A 21669-nucleotide genomic window follows, 5' to 3' on the forward strand; every position below is an offset into this window, starting at 1 on the left:
TCCGGTCAATATACTCAGTGTGACTTATGACTTTGGTTGGTAACAATATAATTTCCTGCTTCTCGGCTATACGCGCGTTCTAATGACACTGATTGATTTTCATTCACACTGCACGGCTGTTAACATTGACACTATCACGTGCAACTCGTGAAGGCACAAGATCCAACACATTATGGCAAAACCTAATTGTGTATAAGTTTGAAGAAGTCCACCATTGCTTGCTTACTTACTTATTTACTAAGATAGGATGAATGATTTCTCTCAAATTCATGAAATCAAATTTGCGCAATCAAAGATAATCAGATTATTCATATTTATATATTTCAGGTATATTCCAGAGTTCGTCTAGTATTCGTCTGGGTACTAGCTTTCATGATAATTGTGTTAAACTCACTTGTCATTGGAATTTTGATTAGCGGCAGTAAACAACACTCAAGAATGAATTTCTTCCTATTGAATCTGGCTATTGCGGGTGAGATAAATCTATCTTTTGTTATTTTCCTTTATATTTCCTCGCTTCTTTTAGTTCTTACAGCACACATTGTTTTTCTCGCCATTATGATATATCAACGTCCATTTGTTAGTCGTAACCATTGTTCTATCTTTTGTTATTTTCCTTTATATTTCCTCGCTTCTTTTAGTTCTTACAGCACACATTGTTTTTCTTGCCATTATGATATATCAACGTCTATTTGTTAGTCGTAACCATTGTTACACACACACACACACACACACGTTCACACACAGACAGATATATATATATACAAATCATGCACACTCGCGTATAAGGCGCTTTACGTTGTGGTTGTTTAAATTTGTTTCTGAATGAACTAAAATGGATGTTTCTTGGGCTGCCACATACCAGCCGCTTTGGCACATTCCGCGTTGAAACAATGTTTCGGATTTAGGCTAGCTACAGTCCAAAAAAGGGACCTTACGAATAACATACAAGTGACAAGTCATATACTGTTTTCTTTAGCTGGTGATAAGAATGGCAAAACATATATTTTCAGTTTTACATCATGAATTTCCTCAAAATGTACTTTTTAAGTTCTGCAGATCCGAATTACAAGAGCCATGTCATAGGTTCTCAATCTTTACTGCACATTTCGAAATCGTTCTGTAGTTTCGATGATAAGTGCAATTACATACTCATCACTGCACTCAAAATGAAATAAGCATTAAATTCAATAGCGTCTTTTTGATAATCGCAATTGAAAGACTTCATATTTTCCCCACATTATGATTTCAAACATTTAATGACAGAAACAGAAACACATTTGCAGATGTCAACTCGCTTCTCCCTCGCTTCTTCAATCCCATGTATTTCATGTGGAATCGTCACATATAAATCCAGTCCATAATCACAAAATTTCTTAGAATCGAAAAAAAAAGCCCAAATTATATTCATTACAGATCAAATGAAAAAGTTGTTGCAATGCGCATTCATTCACAGTATGACTCCACATTTCAATTTTCACTAGACACGTCATTTTCTTTCGAAAGTTATGTCGAGTGCTCGACAAAGTTCAAATTTATCTGGGCGGAGTTGTGTGCGCAGTAATAATGTTGTTGTTGTGTAATTATGAATATGCGCTTGTGTATTTAGTTTCGAATGCGGCATACATTCAGTTTGTTTCGTGTAGTGTATTTTGTTAATATAATTAAGCATTAGGTAGAATATTTTTTTTAGCAGATAATTAAAAGGTTACTGCATTTGTATGGGAAAATATGAACTCGTTTTGTCGGATGGATATACTGCACTCCCAAGTTCGTGCAGTATTTCCATTCGAAAAACTCGCTCGTATGTTCCCATACAAATGCAGTAACATATAAAAATGTATGCAGTTCAACTGTTTATACCATTCAGATTCTACAGAAGAAGAAACAAATTCGCGTGAAGCGGAAACATTTTGTATCGTCACTCGTGGCCATGACACTCGTGACAACATCCGTATATAAATAAATATATATATGACCAATCTGTAGGGTTGTTTTATGAAATCACAGCAACACAGAAATTCAGCTTTGTTTGTTTTTTTGTCCCGAGCAGTTGGATGATTGTATCCTGCCAAAGGGACAACAATGTAGCCGAATCGGGCTGATCGGATTCAAATCCGCAACTATTTGATTCTGTGCTCGGTAAGCTAACCACTGAGCCACTAGAGTCCCGTCTTGAGTAGGAGAACGTTGCAAACCAGACTGACCTTCGCATAGCGCATGCCCAGGACGATATTCTGCCTCGGTTCCAAATGAGAAAACATGACCTTACTAGTAATAAGAATAGTATATGTTATTTATATCGATCCAGCATTTACGCCATAGAATCCACACTGGAATAATAATATTAATTCCCTGCAATGTTTATTGTATAAATAATGAATAATTTTGCCTACGAAGTTATGGTGTCATGGTATTATCGATCAACAAGACTTTTCGTTTAGATCTCTCTAAAGTCACGCAAACATCTAATTAAATGTGAATACGCGCACGTGTAAAGTGACAATGTAAAGTGATTTATTGCACTATCAAATGAATATTGTCAGATTGCACGTACCACGCATGCTCTAGGGAACATTCTGGATTATGCATCTTGACACCCCAACCCGAAATATATATATATATATATATATATATATATATATATATATATATATATATATATATATATATATATATATATATATATATATATATATATATATATATATTCTTACTGTGACTATAAAGTGCTAAAGATCAAAAGAATTCGGAAATGATGAAAGAGAACAAATATTTATTGTATCGTAAAGTTTAATATATGTAAGTATTTGTATGCCTTATTATTTTTTTAAAAGCATCTCATCGACAAAGTATAAATTTAAACAATTTTTAATCTGTTGAAGGAAGAACGTTAGGTTAACCGTAAGAGAAACTCACTACTGTCCACAAAAACAAAGGAATAATGGTTTGGAAAAGACTTTGTCCAGATAAAGAATGTAAGTGTGGTTTAGAATAGTCACTCTCCGGGAAAATAATGTAAGTCTTGGTTCCAATATTAATTAAAATTAAATTAATTAAAATCATTTGAAAATTAAATTAAATTACAAATAAAAATTAAAAGTACTGATGCGACGCATTTATCACTGGAGTTTCCAGGAAACACAGTAGTGCGCACTTCAGTATTTTGTTCTCGATACATACTATTTTGCAAATTTCGTTACATCGTTAACATCACGACCATGTAACAAAGGAGTATGATAAAGGACTCACGGTACTAATTCAGTCCCCTTAGTAAACCTACGCAAACACCATCATATTAAAATTCAATAAATTTTAATGTCTGAGTGCTAATGATCAAACCTATATTTATCAGTATAGATGCATCCTGGATGATAGCTTCTTTGCAGAAAAAAATCATATGAGCCGCGACATTTTCTGTATCTGTGTGTGTTTGAAACACGTGCTTTAAATTCCGCAACAAAGATTAAGTAATGAGTGTTCCAAACTCAAGTCTGTTAAAGGACTAAAATTCCATTTATAAAACATCTCTGGTTTTATTTCAGTTACAACTAGAATAAGCTCTCGAAATATTAATTTTACTAAAATCTAACTTTCATTATTATTATTAACCAATCCTATACAGCCAAACAGGTACATGCTCTATTTTTTTCCAGACTGGTTCCCATTTTTCCATACAATTAGTACCATGTGTTCTGGGGCCCGAGTGGCCGAGTGATCTAATGCGCTCTCCGTTACGGATCGTTGCCATTTCACCTCTGACTGCGTTAGTTCGAGTCTCGGATTCGGCTAATGTGGGTGTTTGAGAAAGCTTGCCAGTAGCTTCTCGTGGGTTGGTGGTTCTTTCAGGGGTTTTCCCGGGTTCTTCCTACACCAGTAATACTTGCAGCCATGTATAGCCTATCGTGTGCTGAAAAATGGCGTTAAACCCTACAAAAACAACAACAATCATGTGTTCTAAGCCTCGCATGCTTGTGTGTCTAAATCGATGTTTCTTTTGCGTTTGTGCAGACATGCATACTTCACAGGAAAACCAATTGATAACTGCAGTTGGATTGATAAAAATACATTTGTTCCTACTTATGTATGTATGTATGTATGTATGTATCTATGTATCTATGTATGTATTTAAATTGTTAGAGCGTCCGCGTCGGATACGATTCGAACCATTACCCAGTCTTACCCAAGACTTATAAAAATGGTATTAACAGCTACCTCACTTGGTGTTCAGTATTAACAGATTAGTGTTTGACTGGTTGGCCTGGAGATCACTATAAACTGCCATACTGCAGACATGACTAAAGTTGCTAAAGCTAAAGTTAAAAATCCAAATCACACCCTGACCCCCGCAAGAAAACGAAAAATCATATTCATGATGCAGATATATATAGCGTGGAATAGAAACTAAGCGAAATGACGAACTAGCAAGAAATAATTAAAATATTTTAATACATTTACAGTTCATCTAAGTCAATATTCTGCTTTTTTTTGCATCTCTTAAGATCATAAAATTCTCTCTCTCTCTCTCTCTCTCTCTCATTGGACTAAACTGTATCATCATTCATAGTCCAGAGATATCGTCGTTTGATACAAGCGAAAATCTCCGACGCTCGTATTTTCATGGATTTTTGCCTGTACCTAACTACGATAATCCAGAGAGAGGGGAGGGGCGTTTGAACATTTTTTATATTTATTAATTATTAATCGATTTTATCGAACATTATAATTGGTTTAAGAAACAATGACAAAGCATTAAATACCCTACATTGCGTGTGCCTCGTAACCTACAAGTTTAACATATAGGCCTAGTGTCAACTAGATATTGCAACTATGTATCATTGATATTATGAACATTGTAGATAGATCTCAAGGAAAGCGTCAACATACCGTTCGAAAAACTCGTTCATATTTTCCCATACAAATGCAGTGACCCATAAAATATATATACTTTGTGACTATTCTTTGCGTCGACCTTATTTTGCAGATCTCTGCGTGGGCATATTTGACGTTGCTGTGGATGGATTGCTACAGCTTTCAGATGAAATATGGATGTTAGGAGAACCACTTTGCAAAATGCACATGTTCTTCAAAGATGTTGTACTGTACGCCTCCATTTACATCCTGGCCATGATGAGCATTGATCGAGCCCTGATTGTATCTAAGCCTCTACAGCGTTTGCAGAATGGTATGGGAAGAGAAGAAGTGTGTGTGTGTGTGTGTGTGTGTGTGTGTGTCAACCGATTTGTCGATACGATTAACTGTACCAAATCTTTTAATATAGGTGGTCACATATTGGACTGAAGGAAGAGATATAAACTGAGAGAGAGAGAGAGAGAGAGAGAGAGAGAGACGCGGACTGAACACATAAATGCCATCCAGCAGTGACCAGTTTATTGGGCGGCTCAGTGTCATATCATGCAGATCCAGTTGTAGGAATCGATCCCATACCGTTTTGATCGCGAGTCCATCAAGCTAAGCACTACGGTCGAAGAGACTTTAATTTGTCTATATTTGATGGGTCTTCAAATTAGTGGAATACTTCAACTAGTGAATCCACGCATATTTCTACCTAGCTACAAATGATGAATTTACTATATTTGAAATCATTTCAATGATATCATGTCAAATAAACAAGGCTGATTGTGAGCATTGTATGACTGCGACTGGTTAATAACTTACTTAGGTAATGTTGACACATGTTACGTTACTAAATGACACATACCATTAAAGAAAGGTCTGCATGGCAGCGAAACATGTGAACGGTTCTTCGTTTTAAAAATAAGAAAACTACTACATATTTTAATAATACAGATTTTAGCAACTTATTTCTCATTAATTTATTTCAGGAAGAAGGCTACGCTGGGTGGCGGTGTTCACATCGTGGGGCCTTTCCTCTGTTCTATCAATTCCATCCGCCATATTGTATCAAACTATCGATGTTGGAGAAGCACATATCTGTCATATTGAGTTTGAGGACCCAAAATGGTGGAAGGTTTGCCCATTAAAGTCTATATACAACTTTTATTGTCACATACAAACATATTGTTTGTACACAACATCCAGCCCAACCAATATATCACTGTCCTACGCCACCACACGTGCTTGATACTGTTAAAGTAGTATGGTAGACCATGGACAAAACTTACCGTCACACTAGGTACGGTTACAAGCCTTTCTGGTATATAGCGCAATGCTGTGTTAATAAAATCGTCAGGAAATTGTTGTTGTTTTTGTTACGGGTTTAACGCCTATTTTTCAGCACACGATAGGCTATAAATGGTTGCCAATATACTTGGTGGAGGAAGAACAAGGGGGAAGCCCCAGGAAGAACCAAGTACCCACGGGAAGCTATTGGCATGCTTGTCCACATACCAACGTTGGCAGAGGCCGACACAGAGTTGATATTTCAGTTATCTGTAAAGGCGAGCGCCTTAGCCCACCAGCCCAACCGGGGCCCTTCCCAATAGATGAACATTTCAATTTATGTACGGAAGAAATTAAGAAGTCAGAGGACTAGGTGGGTTGACTGTTTAAGACCAGTAATTCTCTTTAACTGTCTCGATGTGAAAAATCTAAGAATACAATTCTACCACTTCATTCATGTTACTTTTGTTATCGTCACTACAGTCGCAACCATTGCCCCTACATCGCATCATCGACACCACCTTTACAACCACCTTAACCAGAATTACGTTTGCTGCTGCTGCTGATAAGATGAGTACTACTACCACAACTACTGTTGATACTACTACAGGTACTAGCACTACCACCACGGCTGCTACTAAATCTGTCTCTGATAAATGAACGCTGCTTTGTACAGCGTGATATTGACAGTCTACCGTAAACATATATAATTAGAAAGTAGACATGACATGCATATTCCAGCTCTCACATTGTTATTTCAAAGAAAAATTGAGATTTAACGGATTTGTAAAATAATTTTTAAAGATATTTTTAAAAACATTTATATAATTTATTTTTCTTTTCCAGGTTCTACTTATGACTACTTTCTTTTCCGTGTTTCTGATTCCCGTCATCATTATTGTCTCAAGTTATACCATCCTGATATTTGTACTATGCAGGAGGAATACAGATTTACGTTGCAGTAAGAAGAGTTTAGTCATACTAATGCTAAATTAAAACGAGATTCCGTTTCTATAAACAGGAGGATGTATTAATACATGCAACATTAGCAGATGCTGGGTTTGGTTCTGTGAGAGCTCCGGTTAAAAAATGAGTGTTTGTGTGAATAAAACGGTCCTATATTTCAGTGTTTACACCTGAAAGTGTATTGTTATTACTAGAAGGGCCTTTGGGGGTGGGATGGGGTGAGTCAAACCTCCACACTTCTTCTAAACCAAGCCTTGTGCTTATATGACACCATTCTTAAACATTAGTGATTAAATCAAATCTACCTACCTAAGTAGTAAGGTGGGCCACTATACGTACAATGGAAATTAGCATTACGGAGACCCCTGGGCCACTATACGTACAATGGAAATTTAACATGGCGAAAAATCGTGGGTCAATATACGTACAAGGGGATTTAACATGGCGAAAAATCGTGGGTTAATATACGTACAAGTGGAATTAACATGGGAAAAAAATTGTGGGCCGATATACGTACAAGGGTAATTTAACACGGGGGAATAGAGTTTGGGGATTGTTTAGGGACAAAGGGGAATTGAATATGGGATTTTTTTTAATAAATTTTTTTAAAAAAGGGGTAGGCAATGGAAGGCTATCTCTTTTCGAGAAATATGGCTGGCCCTGAAAAGGGCCTTTGGGTTTTCTTCTGCTTCTAGTTTCTTCTTTTTCTCCACCAAGTTCTTATTTTATCTCCAACACTCTTTCTCTTCTTTTCTTTCTTTTTTTTCTCCTGCTCTTCTTTCTTCTTCTCTTCTTCCTCTTCTTTCTTCCTCTTCTCATTTTCTTCTTCTTTTTCAATCTTTTCGTTCCATTTGCTTATTCTTATTCTTTCCTCTTCATCCTCCTTCTCCTCCTTTATCTCTTTCATGACACCACTAATCTTGTCCTTTACCTTTTTTAAGTTATTAATTTCCATCTTTACACGATGGGGACTATAGGAATAATGGTCTTCAACCAGTCTTATCAACATCTGCTCCATCATTCCTAAGTTGTCTAAAACGTCTTGTAATGTTTGTATTTTGTCCATTTGGTTAGAAGCCATCTTCTTCTTTTTATTCTTTGCAGAATGGTTTGAACGACGAATACTGTGGGTTCTTATACTTAAAGCGCGTACGTGAAGGAAAACATCCCCCTAAAACGTAAAATTGATCTTACCTAGATCATGACCAAACAACGCGCGGACGTGAAGGAAAACATCCCCTACTTTTTCATTTCATATAATAAAACCCAAACTATACTCTCCACATACGCTAAGAAACAATAAACAAATCCATAATCTACTATCCACACAATCGTACGTGAGCGGGTACAAACACAAACACACAAACACAAACACACAAACACATACGCTAAGAAACAATAAACAAAATCCATAATCTACTATCCACACAATCGTACGTGAGCGCTTACAAAACCCAAACTATACTCTTCACATACGCTAAGAACAATAAACAAATCCATAATCTACTATTCACACAATCGTACGTGAGCGGGTACAAACACAAACACACAAACACATACCCTCACACTATCTTAAAAAAGAGTTAGTGTTTATATTCACACTACTCTACCTACACATTGGCAAATTGATGGTTATTTCTTTTCTAGAGTATTGGGTAGCCCTGAAAAGGGCTGTTTTTTTTTTTGGAACTTCATGGACACCTGGTTAATGGTGGCACCTTCCAGGCCTGGCGCCACATACACATCTTATCCCCCAGTTACTTTTTACTTTTTTGGGGGAGAGAGCAGAGGCAGGATATGTCGCTTCAGAATCCCAATTTTCGCTCTCTGGGATTCTGAAATTTATTCTTCTTCTCTTCTTTTCCTTCTCCTCCTCCTCTTCTTTGTTTCTTTTCTCCTCCTCTTTGTATCTTCTTTCCTCTTCTTCTTCTTCTTTATATCTTCTCTCCCCCTCTTCTTTTTTTCTTCTTTCCTCCTCCTCTCTTATCCTTCCCTCCTCCACAATGGCTTCCGCGGCCAGTTCATTCAACAGGCGCCTGGCATATTCCAGATGCACATGAAGTTCCAACAGTTTAGACAGTCTCGTGTTCATTTTTGGTGTTGATCAATCAACAAGGGTAGCTAGACTGCCCAGCGAGTTTCAATTTATAGTGAAAGCGCGGACGTGAAGGAAAACATCCCCCTAAAAAACATAAAATTGATGTTACCTACATCATGACCAAAAACAACAACGCGCGGACCTAAAAGAAACACTCACTCACTTTTTTATGCTACCCATCACTATTTTAAATTTTTTTATAAATCACTTCAATAGACTATCCACATACGCAAAGCAATCCAATCTAACCTCAAATCTACACCTCAAACACCAAATAAAGACATAATTTTAATCTACTATCCACACCAATGTACTTGATCACTTACAAACACACAAACTCACAAACACATACCCTCACATTTTTTTAAAAAGAGTTAGTGTTTATTTTCACACTACTCTACCTACACACATTGGCAAATCGATCGTTATTTCTTTTCTAGAGTATTGGGGGGTAGCCCTGAAAAGGGCTGTTTTTTTGTTTGCTATGGCATTTTTTTAGTTTCTAAGAATGCGATGTCCTCTGAGGATAGACTTTCTGGCGATAGGTCTGCTTCTTCGGAAAGAGAAGAAGAACTCTTTGGTGTCGATACGACAATCGACAAAGCCTCTGTCAGCTTCAGGTTGCTGCTGCTGTTGTTGTTGTTGTTGTTGCTGCTGTTGCTGCTGTCTCTGAAGTCTGTACTTCTCTGTCCATTCTTCTTTTTCCCTGTTCATTTCTTCTCTGAAGAGCTCTTCTATCAGGTCTTCAGTGATTTTTAACATTCTCACATTCTCTATTTCTTCTGGCTTCGGTATCAGACTGTGTCTGACCCTATGCAAATTCACGTAGGCTTCGTTGAGTTTAGCTAGTTTGGAGCACATCTTCTTAGGAGGATGAGTCGACAATGGATGGTTAGACTGGAAACAACCCGGTTCTTAAAGTCAAAGCGCGGACGTGAAGGAAAACATCCCCCACACGGTTTTTGAGTCGCAACGTTTAGTGAGTGTCATGAGAGGGATAGTAAGAAATGAAAGAGCATCAATCCAACATTCTTATAGCTAAACAAAAGACAAAGGCATTTTTTTCAAAACACAACATTTTTTATTCAAAAATCACTTAACACTAAACAACAACTCTAACATTTTTAACAATAATCCAACAATATAACATCAAACAATTTTTTCAAAACACAACATTTTTTATTCAAAAATCACTTAACACTAAACAACAACAACTCTAACATTTTTTAACAACAATGCAACACTAAAAGTTTCTCCACTAGGTAAAGAGGGATAACAGTCTTCCATGGTTTCTAGTAATCTAGGATGACTTCTCTCAAACTGTTGATTTCTATGGTATTATCGAATTCTGCATACAGGATGACGTTCACCGTTTCATCAGGGTCTCGGTCTTTAAACTGAATTTCCACACGAATCTGGCCGGATTTTATAGGGTGGAAATGTCCCTCGTCGCTGCCTTGGTCTGGAGTGAAATCGAAAGCCCACAAAGCGTAGCCTCCTGCATAATCCTCGTACGTAATACCGTGACTGGTATTGGTTCCTAACTGTCCGGTGGCTTCGTACAGGGACAAGTACGATCTCAAGTAATTCTTCTTGGTAAAGTCAGGTTCGAAAGGTCGGGTACACAAGGTCTTGCCATCGCGACTGACTTCGATTTTGGACACGCCAAAGTGTTGAAAGTAGAAAGGATTTTTTTCGGCAGCTCCGTTGAAGGCTGTATTCTCGACGATACCAACGATCAAACGTTTGGGTAACTGTCCTTGGAACAGATGATCTTCGATCATGGATCGCTGTCCCTTGGGAATGGTGAAGGTTTTCACTTCCACACGTCGTATGGGATACTTGGCGGTCGTTCTGCTCAACGTCTGACTGATGTCGTTTCCCACTTTAGGTAACACTTCCACACGGCGTACGTAGAGTCTGGCTTCTAGGATTTTGGTTTTGTAACCGTCACTATCAGCCATCAAATGGAAAGCGGCACTGCTACGATTCAGTCTCAGACGGACATCCACCCCGTTCAGCAAATACTTTTCTTGCAACCACATGTCCAAATGCAAACGATCCATCAGTTCTAAACTTGTGTCGGCTCCCGTGATTCTCTTTCTTCGTTCTACAAATCCATCATTGTTGTCTTTCTTTTCATCAGTTTCCAATATTTCAAACTTGGTAGGTTCGTCAGCTTCCCATACCACACAGGCATTGAGATGAGTGTTCTTGGCATCTATTCCGTACGTCAAGAGATTTTCCAGGTAGGCACGATAAGGGTAAGTATCCATGCTGCTACTGACCAGTTTGTTATTCAAGTACAAGTCCACTCCACTGAACAAGGAATGCATGAAATTGTTGACGGGAGCTACTGCTTCATCGTCTATAGCACCTCCAGTCTTATCTAGAATTTTGACTTTCAGGTACAAGTAACTGCTATTCAGATCGATGTAATCTTCGGGCTGTCCTTTGATTTCAAACTCGATGGGAGCGGAATCGGTCAGTGAGGAGACGGGGTGAAATTCCACCCACTGGGATTCTTGCATCGTCATCATCGACGGGGGCATGGCAAACAGGTCCAGTTCCGTCTTGGAACAAGCGCAAGATTCTCGGTGCATCATTTTTTTGTCTCTTTTCTCAATAATCGAAAACGTCTAAGTCTCGAACGGTTCTTCTTTTCTTGGCCTTTCTCGCTTGAAGTCTGGTGAAAGGGTGTTTTCTTCGTCGTCTCTTTCTGCCTTGTCCTTGCTGAATGCCTGACTCGGTAGCGTGCAGGGCATTTATAGGTGTTTCTCGTTGGCCTAAAATGTCTTTGCCCGTTTGCAGCCAGACATTTTTGCCTGCCCTCATGAAGGCTTCTTTAGGGTTTTGTTTGTCGATGATGACATTTTGGAGAAATTCTTTGCCTTGCGTCAGTGCCGCATCTTTCAAGGCGTGCAATCCGCGTGTCACCATCGGTTTCAACACCGGGGCCACCGAACGAAAGGCCGATTTTAACATATCTCCTAAGCCGTGTCCTCGCTGTCGAGCAACCCCTCGGTACACTGGATACATGACTTACTTACGAGTCGTGAGAGAACCGTTTTCGAAAATGGAGTTTCACCGTGACTTTTCCTTTGGTGAATGGAATATTTTGTCCCAGATCTCCTTTTATAGCAATGTTGACCGTGTCCAAATACGACTTACTGACAGGCAAATAGTGAGGATGGACAAATTCGCGGTGGACGTGGTAAGTGTTTCCACCTTCCTCGTCAGCGCCCGTGGCAGAATCTACTTTGAAAGGAATGACACGCAGTAACGGTACGGAGGTGTGTCCCACCACGTTATACTCCACCACATCGGAGTACACAAACATCAAATTCAGTCCTTGGTTCAGTTCTACCGGGGTACGAAATAACTTGCTAAAAGACTCGTTGTCGTAAACGATGGGTAATTCGTTTTTCTTGATCATGGTCTTTCTCATGTCCATGTCTCCGCCCAACATGTCAAACAATTCAGGACAAAATAAAATGGACATGATTTTACTCCGTTCAAATTTCATCAAGAAGCGACGAGCTGCTTTGTGGTACTCCATGGTGACACTTTTGTTGACATGCTCCACAGCTTTCAGAAACACGACATTAAACCTGGAGGTTATGGTGCTGACCAAATGTTGACCACTAAAATAATAGCCTGGGGGAATGAACAAGTGATAGGTGGTGTACTTTTGATTTTGTGTACGGGTTTTCTTGTCATATTTGACATTGCTATCCATACACTGTTGCATTTGCTCGTCATGAACTTCCACATCAAAAAAATTTTGATTGGGAAGGACATTGAGGACTTGGGTCGGGTGAATCATTTCTACTAAAGCCACTTCCCAATGGGCTTCGTGATCTAACTGGATGGCTTGAGGTAATTTGGCCGTGTAACAGCACAACGTGTTCTTGGGAAACACCTCCATGGAACTGTCACTGGGTAAGGTTAAGTAAAATTGGTTTTGGTGACTCATAATTCCAGAGTTCTGTGGCTGTCCGAGGGGATATTACTGGACGTCAGAGGCGTGTCTCCGTCTAAAATGAGGTTCTGGTTGTGGTTGAAGTGGTGACTGGCACTGGCACTGGACACAAGGTTCCCGGGGTTCCCGTTCGAGGTGAATTTCAGGGAGGGATTAGGAAGCAGGTAACCGATGCAACTGCTCAATAAAATGGTCCACAATTGTTTGTCTCCTTGTTGCAAACTCAAATTGGCGATGGCTGCCCCGATGACACAATACACCACGAAGATTTGGCAGAAAAAGACGATTTGCGTTTTAGGCACACGTTCTCCACACCACACCCACAAGGGTTGTTTTTGTAAATCTTGCACAGAAGAACTAGGTGAAGGAGGAGTGGTCGACGTAGCTGCGTCTGCTGTGTGAAAGGGCATGATGGTCACTTCTTTTTATAGTCGATGACTTGCGAAGCGTCGATCCAAGAATCGAAACTGGGTGGATATCCTTTCCAACGTACTTTGACTTCTTTGACACGTAGTTTGCCCACTTTACGGGTTCTGCGTTCGAGAATGCTTTCGATGTCGTACACGTCGTCTTCTTTTTTGGTGACACGTTGTAACTCGGGCAAATAAAACGTTCCTTTCAGCACTTCTCCGTTCATGTCTTCCAATTTATAGACGGCAGGATGACGGCCATGCACTCGTCCAGTGACGCGAAACAATTCGTTCGTCCAGTTAGGTAAGTAACCTTTGTCGAAAATGCGTTTGGTTTTGCCAATGCGCACCCAATCTCCTACGGCCAACATTCCAGTTTTCTCGGGGACAGCCCTCGTCGGGGACGTACCAAACAGACGCTCAAACACCAACACTTCGTTGTCGGGAGTCACGTCTTGCGGGGCACGTCCGATGCTTCGATGGTAGGATTGGTTGTACGCTTGCACCAGGTGCGGTAAGATGTCGATGTACTTCAGAGTGTGGTGATGCGTAAAATATTTCCACATGCGTTCTTTCAAAGTGCGTTGAAAACGTTCCACGATGCTGGCTTTGGTTTCGGGATTCTCGGTGGTAAAAAAATGAATGTCACGTTTCTTTAATTCTTTTTGGAAAGCTTGGTTCAAAAATTCGGTGCCTTTGTCCGTTTGCCATCGAAGAGGGTGACGACCGCTTTGTTTCAACACCCGTTGCAGGGCTCGCACTAACTCGTTGCTCGATTTGGAAGTGAAGGGCACGACCCAGGCAAATTTGGAAAAGACGTCGATGACACAAAACAAATATTTGTAGCCACGATTGTAGCTGGCCAAATGAGAGACATCGGCTAAATCGGCTTACCATTGATGATCGATGCCTTCCACTCGGGTGCGACTTCTGGCAAACTTGCGTCGAATGGGTTTGTGTAAAGTGTAGGTAGCTTGTTCTTGTAACCATCGTTGCACTTGAGGTAAACGGAGACTTTTCAGTCGCGTTTTGGCAACACGATACAATTTTTGAACTCCTGCGTAACCTGCAGGATGGGAGGGATCGTAGTAAATGCTGGCTAAGACTTTTTCCATTTTTTTTTTTGTGTTGATTGGTGTGTTAATAAGACACCCACTCTTGGAGGATGCTACTCTTTTTCTCTTGGGGTATTTTCTTGGATTGCAATGCTTTGCGTGTGCGGCCAGCAATAGGTGTCGAAGAGGAGAAGGATGTCTGAGCGGGGGATATCGGTTCTTGTTTCACTTCTGTCTTCACTTCTGTCTTCACTTTCTTTTTCTCTTGTGAGGAAGAAGGGGTGGCCATCATCTTTTTAATCCATCCAATTCTGGAGGTAGGTGGTGTTGTTAACTTGCGTACTTTTTCTGGTGGAGTTTGAAACCCTTCCTCTTCTTCTCCTTTTTCTGTCTTGGTCACGGGTACTGGTGGTACTGGTACTGGTACTGGTGATGGTGCTGGACTTTTCATCAAGGTCTTAAAATCTTTCAGAGTGGGTAGAGCTGTTTCGTCTAAAGCTTTCTGGTGAAAGAGTTGCAGTCGTTGCAAGAGTTGACCGTACTTTTGCGATTTTTCTGTTTCGGACAAATCTTGGCGATCCATCAAGGACTGCAATTCGTGTTGTAACTGGGACATCTCGCTCAAATGGGGATTGGGAGGTAAATGCGGGGTGTGTTGTTCTTGTCACCGATGGTATTCCATCCATCGTTTGTAAGGTACCAAAGCTAGTTTTCGTCCTTCCATGGGGTTGTCAGGGGTCGATTCTGAGATCTTGGAACTTCCGAGGCCTTTTTATCTTGCTCCCACCAGTCCTCCCAACATGGTTGCCAAGACTCCTTTCAGTATGGGGCCTAACAAGAGAGGTAAAATACCTCCACGTTGCACTAACATCTTCTTTTTTGACGAATGGGAATTTTCTTTTGAACCATTTGGCGAAGAACGTGACGATGTTTGCCTAAGCATTGTTTCTGGTGTTTGGACAAAGGGATCGTGCCTTTCAAAACGTTCAAACAACATTCGCACACGGTATCGATGACCTCTTTGGAGGCTGTTTGAATGAGTTTTTTTCGTAGGGGTGGAGAAGCTTTGGACAGGACAGATAACATGTCCCCATGTTTGGCTAAACGTGGTGGCAGTCCTTTCCTTTTCTTTCCTTGGGGTCTTCTGGAGGGTGACATCTTTGAGTCTTCAGGAGCACCAAAAAAACACTGATACCCGACTTGGTCACAGGCCTTTTTTATACTGGAACGCGTCGCCACTGATTGTCTTTACGTCGTATTAGTTTGAGGACAGGCATGACACGTCGTGCAGGGGTACGTAACGGACTAAATCGAGCCAGTTCTTGCTTGGACAAATCCAGCAAACTTTGTAACATGCCCGATCTTTCTTGAACTTTGATTTTGGGAGAAGGTACTTTGTGAGCAGCAGCCACTGCCACTAAATTGGAAGGTCCTGCCACTGGGGAAGTTCTTTTGGGGGTCATCAACGGAGAAGTTCTTGGTGTGATCAACGTCTCCAAGTACTCTTCAGTTCTGGGTGTCATTAACGGAGAAGTGGACAAACGTGAAGCTGCCGGAGACGCAGTCACCGCCGTGGCAGGTCGTGGTTTGCGAGTGTAAGGTTGCGTCCTGGCCGAAGTGCCTCTCTTGCGACTAGTTTTCTGTGGACTTTTCTTTTTCTGGGGGCTTCTTTTCTTTTTCCGGGGTGGTGGTAGTGTCTGGTCAGAGGAGGGTCCTGCCACTGGAGAAGTTCTCCTTGGGGACCTGGTCTTTTTCTTCTTGGGGCTTCGTTGGACTTTTGTCTTGGGGATAACTTTGGGGGCATTAGGATCCCATCTTAAGAGTGAGCGAATGATGACCCCTCCTAGAGTACCGCTCCCTCCACGTTTCAAAATGATTTGTTTTTTGGTTTGAGTGTCGATGCGGAGATCGGCCAGTTGGACCAAAGCGACTTTGTTTCGATCGAAAAAGCGTTTGGTTTGATGAGGAATCTGAATGATTCCTTGGAGTAATTGACGTTCTGTCACCGTGAACCATCGTAAGACTTCTTTGAGACTAGCTTCTAAGACACGAGCTCGTGTTTATGGATCTTTTTCTCGACTGATGCCATACAAGGCACGAATCAATTTGACGGGAAGATGCGACTGAAGGGACGTCATGTTCGCACTGAGAGTGAGACAGACGAAAAAGGGTCTGAGGTTTTTATAGATTTTTTATGGGGAGTGAAATGAAGTCGAGGACGGAGACGTGTACAGGACAGGCCCTCCGTCTTGGCACCAGTGGTGAAACAAGTGGGTACGAAATCGCAAATCCTCGGGAGTCGTAGGTTTCAAATCGACGAGTAAATAGGCGTGTGGCGTTTGAGTGGCATCGTCGTACGCCTGAGTCAGCCAAGGCGTTCCTAACTGTTTGGCTAAGACTTGCACTTGCGATTTATCTCGAGGGCTTTTAAACAAGATCACGTAATGCGCATTGAGACTGATGGTGCGATGGGCTTTACTTTGTTGAAACAAATTTTGGGTGATGTAAACGACACTGGCATTACGGTGATGCCCTTTGTGCGTGAACCACAGTTTAATTTCTTCTTCGTCTTCTCCTAACATGTCGTCGAAAATGACCAAATGGGTTAGACGGGAGTCAGAGACGATGCCATCGTCTTCTTTAGGAATGCCTTCCACAAACACGATGGAATCGCCTTGACTTTCTCGCAAGAGGCTGTACGCCTATTGCCACTCTTTGTAACACCACACGATTCGTTGAGGGGGTCGATCGATCAAATGATGTTTATGTTCGATCAAACGTTTGACGAATTCGGTTTTGCCTGAACCGCTAGGTCCAGCAATGAGCATGTTAAAGGGATGGCGAAGATACAAAGCCTCCCAACTGGCACGATCTAAGTGTTCGTCGATGACTTTGACAGTAGAGGAAGAGGGAGCAGAGACAGCAGAGGTAGCCATGGTGTGAGAAATGTCACTTGTGACACGAAAAACAAACAAGACAAGAGTTTATATACTTTTTCAGAACACGTTTATTGAATGTTTTTTTCAAACATGAATACGAAAGACAAAAAATACATAAAAGCCAAAGGCTTAAGTACAAGAATAAAAGGCACATGATAACCATGAACGTGGAATAAACACAAGTGTCTGTACAACATGTTTTGGGTAAAGTTCTAACCAGTTCTATAGTAGGGGTAAGGTCACACAAGTGTCCTCCCGAAAGGGTCTTTCAGGCCTGTCCACGACAGTCCTGTCCTGGGTGACGGGTTCTTCTGGCACCGTCACTAACACAGGTTGAAAAGTAACTTTTTTCCTTGAATAACTCTCGTGCATACTAGGCCACCTCTTGTGTCCAAGCCTCAAAACCCTGGTCTCGGTGATGTCCAACATTTGACTCCTAACCAATCTGGTTTCTTCTTCGTCAACGACATGGTAAGTTACTTCAATGAACAATGAACTATCGATCTTGCCTAGGGTTCCTTTTTATATACAGACCAATACCGACGTGACCGTACGGTAAGGTGAAGTGATTGGGAAGTCGCACTCGCTTCTGGTATACAATTTGATAGACTTTTTCCAAGGGTCGACTGACGATGTGGTGAGTGGGTAAACGTACAATCTTGTTCGGTTGATAGGTGGTCACTTTAAAGTTTCCATCCTCTCCCGATTGCAAGGCTTCTTTCAATACCCCAAAGCTGACCACTCGACTGGTACGATGATTCAGAGTCAGTCCTTTCACTTTGCACGTCGTGTGCACTTCTCCTTGTTTGTCCCGGTATTCGTAACCGTAATTTTTGGGACCACCACTGACGAAACTTAGAATCTTGTCGTCGGGATGCTCGTCTGTCCAGGCTCCTAAACGGTCTCCTTCGATGTCAGGGTGCTGTTGAATCGGGTGATGGATGTAAATGCAACTGTCCGTGTCAAAGTACAGGACGCGTTCTTCTAACAGTTCTAAAGCTTCGTACAATTTTAAGCGAGCATGAGCTGTCACGTAAGCCGCAATGATGACATTTCCAAAAGGGTCGTCTTGTACAAAGTCCAGATCTTCTTCGTAATTGACCAAGATCAAATCCTCTCGAACGACGTCCACGTGTTTCATGTATTTGGTTTTGTCGTGAATCATCTGGAAGTAGCGGGAAGGTTCTGTCAAATATTCCGTCTTGGGTAAACACGGTCGTTGTGCCATTTTACCCCACAAGCAATTTAACATCACTTTGGCAAACGATCGCCTGCCTTCGTTTTTTTCGATGTGGTCTAAAGAGATGCCTTCTTGTGCGTAGTATTTCTCTTTGAATTGTATTTGGTCTTCGGGAGTGTGACACCAGGAAGGATAGCCGCTGGCTTCTTGTTTCAGTTTCAAAAAGGCATCCACGTAGTCGGCGAAAATGCCTTTCTGAGTAGGGTCACCCTTGTGGTACTGTTGTGTCTTGGGAAAGTGGCAAATTTCGTACACTTCTAACAGTTGGTATCCCATGTCCAGAGCTTTGAACAATTCCACGCTGACCCAGGTTCCCGTCAAGGCACGTTCTTCCTGGCTGTGATGGCAAGGTTTGTCCTGGTTGCACGTTTCGGCACAAGTACGGCACAAGGGAAACATCAGTTTGCCTTGACAATGGTGAGGTAAGACGGGATGGTATAGGTTCGTGTGAGGCAAAACTTTACACTTGATCAAGCCTTCGTATTGTCGAATGTTTTTCAGGTCGATGTGTTCCGTGAACAATTGCGGGTGCCCTACAGGAAAGCGACAATATTTGCACACGTAGGGATACAGCGAACACACGTCCAAGTATTTGATTTCTTCTCCTTTCTCTTCGTCGGCTTGGTACAGCAAACAGGTGGCATTGGTCCTTCCTCCGTACAAACTATCCCTCGGGTTCAGCGGATCCATGAACTGGTAACTTTCCACGAGGCGTTTAAACTCGGGATCGGTTTTCAAACGGTGATCGTACTCGTGTTCCCACATTTCCACCACTTGGTATCCTTGCTGTTCTAGCTTTAGGTGTCGCTGACAAGTGTCCTGGTACAGGTCTTCCATGGTCCGTTGTAAAAACTGATTTTTAGTGTCACGGTCAGGGTAGCAGACGGGACATCCGTGAAATAAGCAACCGTTAAACTCGTGCACGATCTTGGGGTTTTCTAAGTCCCAGCCATCTACCGAATACGTTCCGATGGTCTTTTCGCCTCCTCCGTTGCGGGCATGCTGAATCCATTTGTCTTCCTTGTCGCAAAAGTAATGTAACCAACATAGGGCTTTGACCGAGTATTGACGTTTGACATAGTGGGTCGTTTGAGGACTGATGACAGCCACGGTGTTTTCAGGCATGAATCGTTGGCGGTACACTAAGGAACACGCTTTGGCAATGGTGCAAGCTTCTTTCAAAGGATCGACCCCTCCGTGTTCCATGAACAGTTCTCGAAATTTTCCACAGCAACGCCGTAAAATGTCCACGTCGGAACGACAATACTTTAGCATTTCTTCCTGAAAGTCGAAAGGGTCCGAGGCGTGAGCTTGGTACCAAGCGTAGAAAGCTTCTCGTTGTTCGGTACGCATGTTGTCGGGGTCGTAATAGTGAGCCTCAGGCAAATGGGGTAGAACAGCATGTTGATTGGCTTCCGTATTGAAAAAGTGTGGAAAGTACCCTTTAGCCATTTCTGTCATTCCAAACGTTTTAGGCATTCGGCTCAAAGGCATGGCCAAGTAACTCATCGAATCTTTAAACTGTACTTGTCCCACTTGCATGAAAATGATTTTGGCTCCGTTCAAAGTCACTTTAGGACGTTCGGTGCCTTGTTCCGCATAGTACCTCAAAAGAAACTGTCCATCGTATCCGGAGAAATTTTGAGCCATCACCGTGGCATGACGATGACAATCTCCGTAACGTTCGATGTCCTCTTGGCTCCACGTCTTGTCGACGGGGTCTAAGACCCATTGGGCAAAATCGGCTAACGTGTTTGGTCCCCGAAAGATTTTTTCACGTCCTCCAGGAATCTTACTGCAGTGAGGGCAATGACTGAAGATAGGTTCTTGAATGCACTTCTCGCACGCTCGATGAGCCACGCAGAAATTAGGAATGTGAATGCCGGTCTCTTGCATGCATTCGAAATCGAAAAAGATGAAATTGCCTTTCTTCTTGTGACCGTCCTCTTTCTCTGGTGGGGGTTGGTATTTTTGCACGTAACATTCGTGTTCCAAGTCCACGATGTGGTGACAAATGTGACATTTTTTCTTTCCTCGACATACGTGTGCCTTGGCATTGTTGGTACGTATGCCTTGTCTACACGTAGGGCACAATCTCAGGAGTTGACAAGCACATTTCTTCTGTGAACCTTGTGTTTTCAAATGTTGTTGGTAACAGGTAGGGCTGACAAACGTGCGCAGACAAGTCGAACAAGGCACTGGTTCTTCGCTCAGACAGGGTGGAGAGGCCAAACATCCTGGGCATTTCCATCCACAATGCTTGTGTTGCTCTCGATTATTATAACCATAGTCACATTTCTCACAGTAATATCTGTATCCCAGGAATCCGGTGATACTGGTAATGGTATCGAAATGGTCATCGTGATGATAAACATGAATGTATTTTCCGTCCTTAAAGTCTTGGCCTCGAAACAACAGAGACCCGCGCATTTCTTGAGGGTGCACTTTCAAGGTGTAGCGTGGAGCTAGGGCATCTTGCAATTTTTGCATCTCAGGAATGCCACAGGGTGTGTTTTTGGACAGGCCAGCTTGTTGCAACAGGAGTTCTGCTTCGTTTCGTTGTTTGGCTCGATCGGATCGTTGAATAGTGTTCCAGGTTCTTTTCCATTCTGTCGTGTCGTTCTTGTTGGCATAGGTTCGTCCCACCACGATGGCACGGGCTAAACACATCTGGTCATGAGGATTGTGAATTTGGACAAGACTACGCTTAATGCTGCGAAGCTCGTTCACCAATAACATCTTTTTGCGTCCTGTCCCTTGAGGAAGAGAGACGTGGGCCATTTTCAGTGTGGCTTTACCATCGGTGATGTCAAACTGGTCATTAGATTGTTGTAC

At 41.7% G+C, this 21669-nt stretch overlaps 1 protein-coding gene across 3 annotated transcripts in view; it reads left to right on the forward strand.

Moving 5' to 3' along the window:
• LOC149771053 (cardioacceleratory peptide receptor-like) overlaps window positions 1-21669 on the forward strand; it is a 56030-nt gene that overhangs the window by 24436 nt on the left and 9925 nt on the right. For all 3 annotated transcript variants that reach the window (XM_089948900.1, XM_089948899.1, XM_089948901.1), the window contains exons 3-6: window positions 328-472; window positions 4985-5185; window positions 5847-5992; window positions 6991-7105. In XM_089948900.1, the coding sequence (XP_089805026.1) occupies window positions 328-472; window positions 4985-5185; window positions 5847-5992; window positions 6991-7105 (607 nt within the window). The remainder of the gene's footprint in view (window positions 1-327; window positions 473-4984; window positions 5186-5846; window positions 5993-6990; window positions 7106-21669) is intronic.

Source organism: Sinohyriopsis cumingii, unplaced genomic scaffold, assembly GCF_028554795.1.
Source record: "Sinohyriopsis cumingii isolate HCF-2022 unplaced genomic scaffold, ASM2855479v2 utg002136l, whole genome shotgun sequence".
In the NCBI taxonomy this organism is placed as follows: Eukaryota; Metazoa; Mollusca; class Bivalvia; order Unionida; family Unionidae; genus Sinohyriopsis; species Sinohyriopsis cumingii.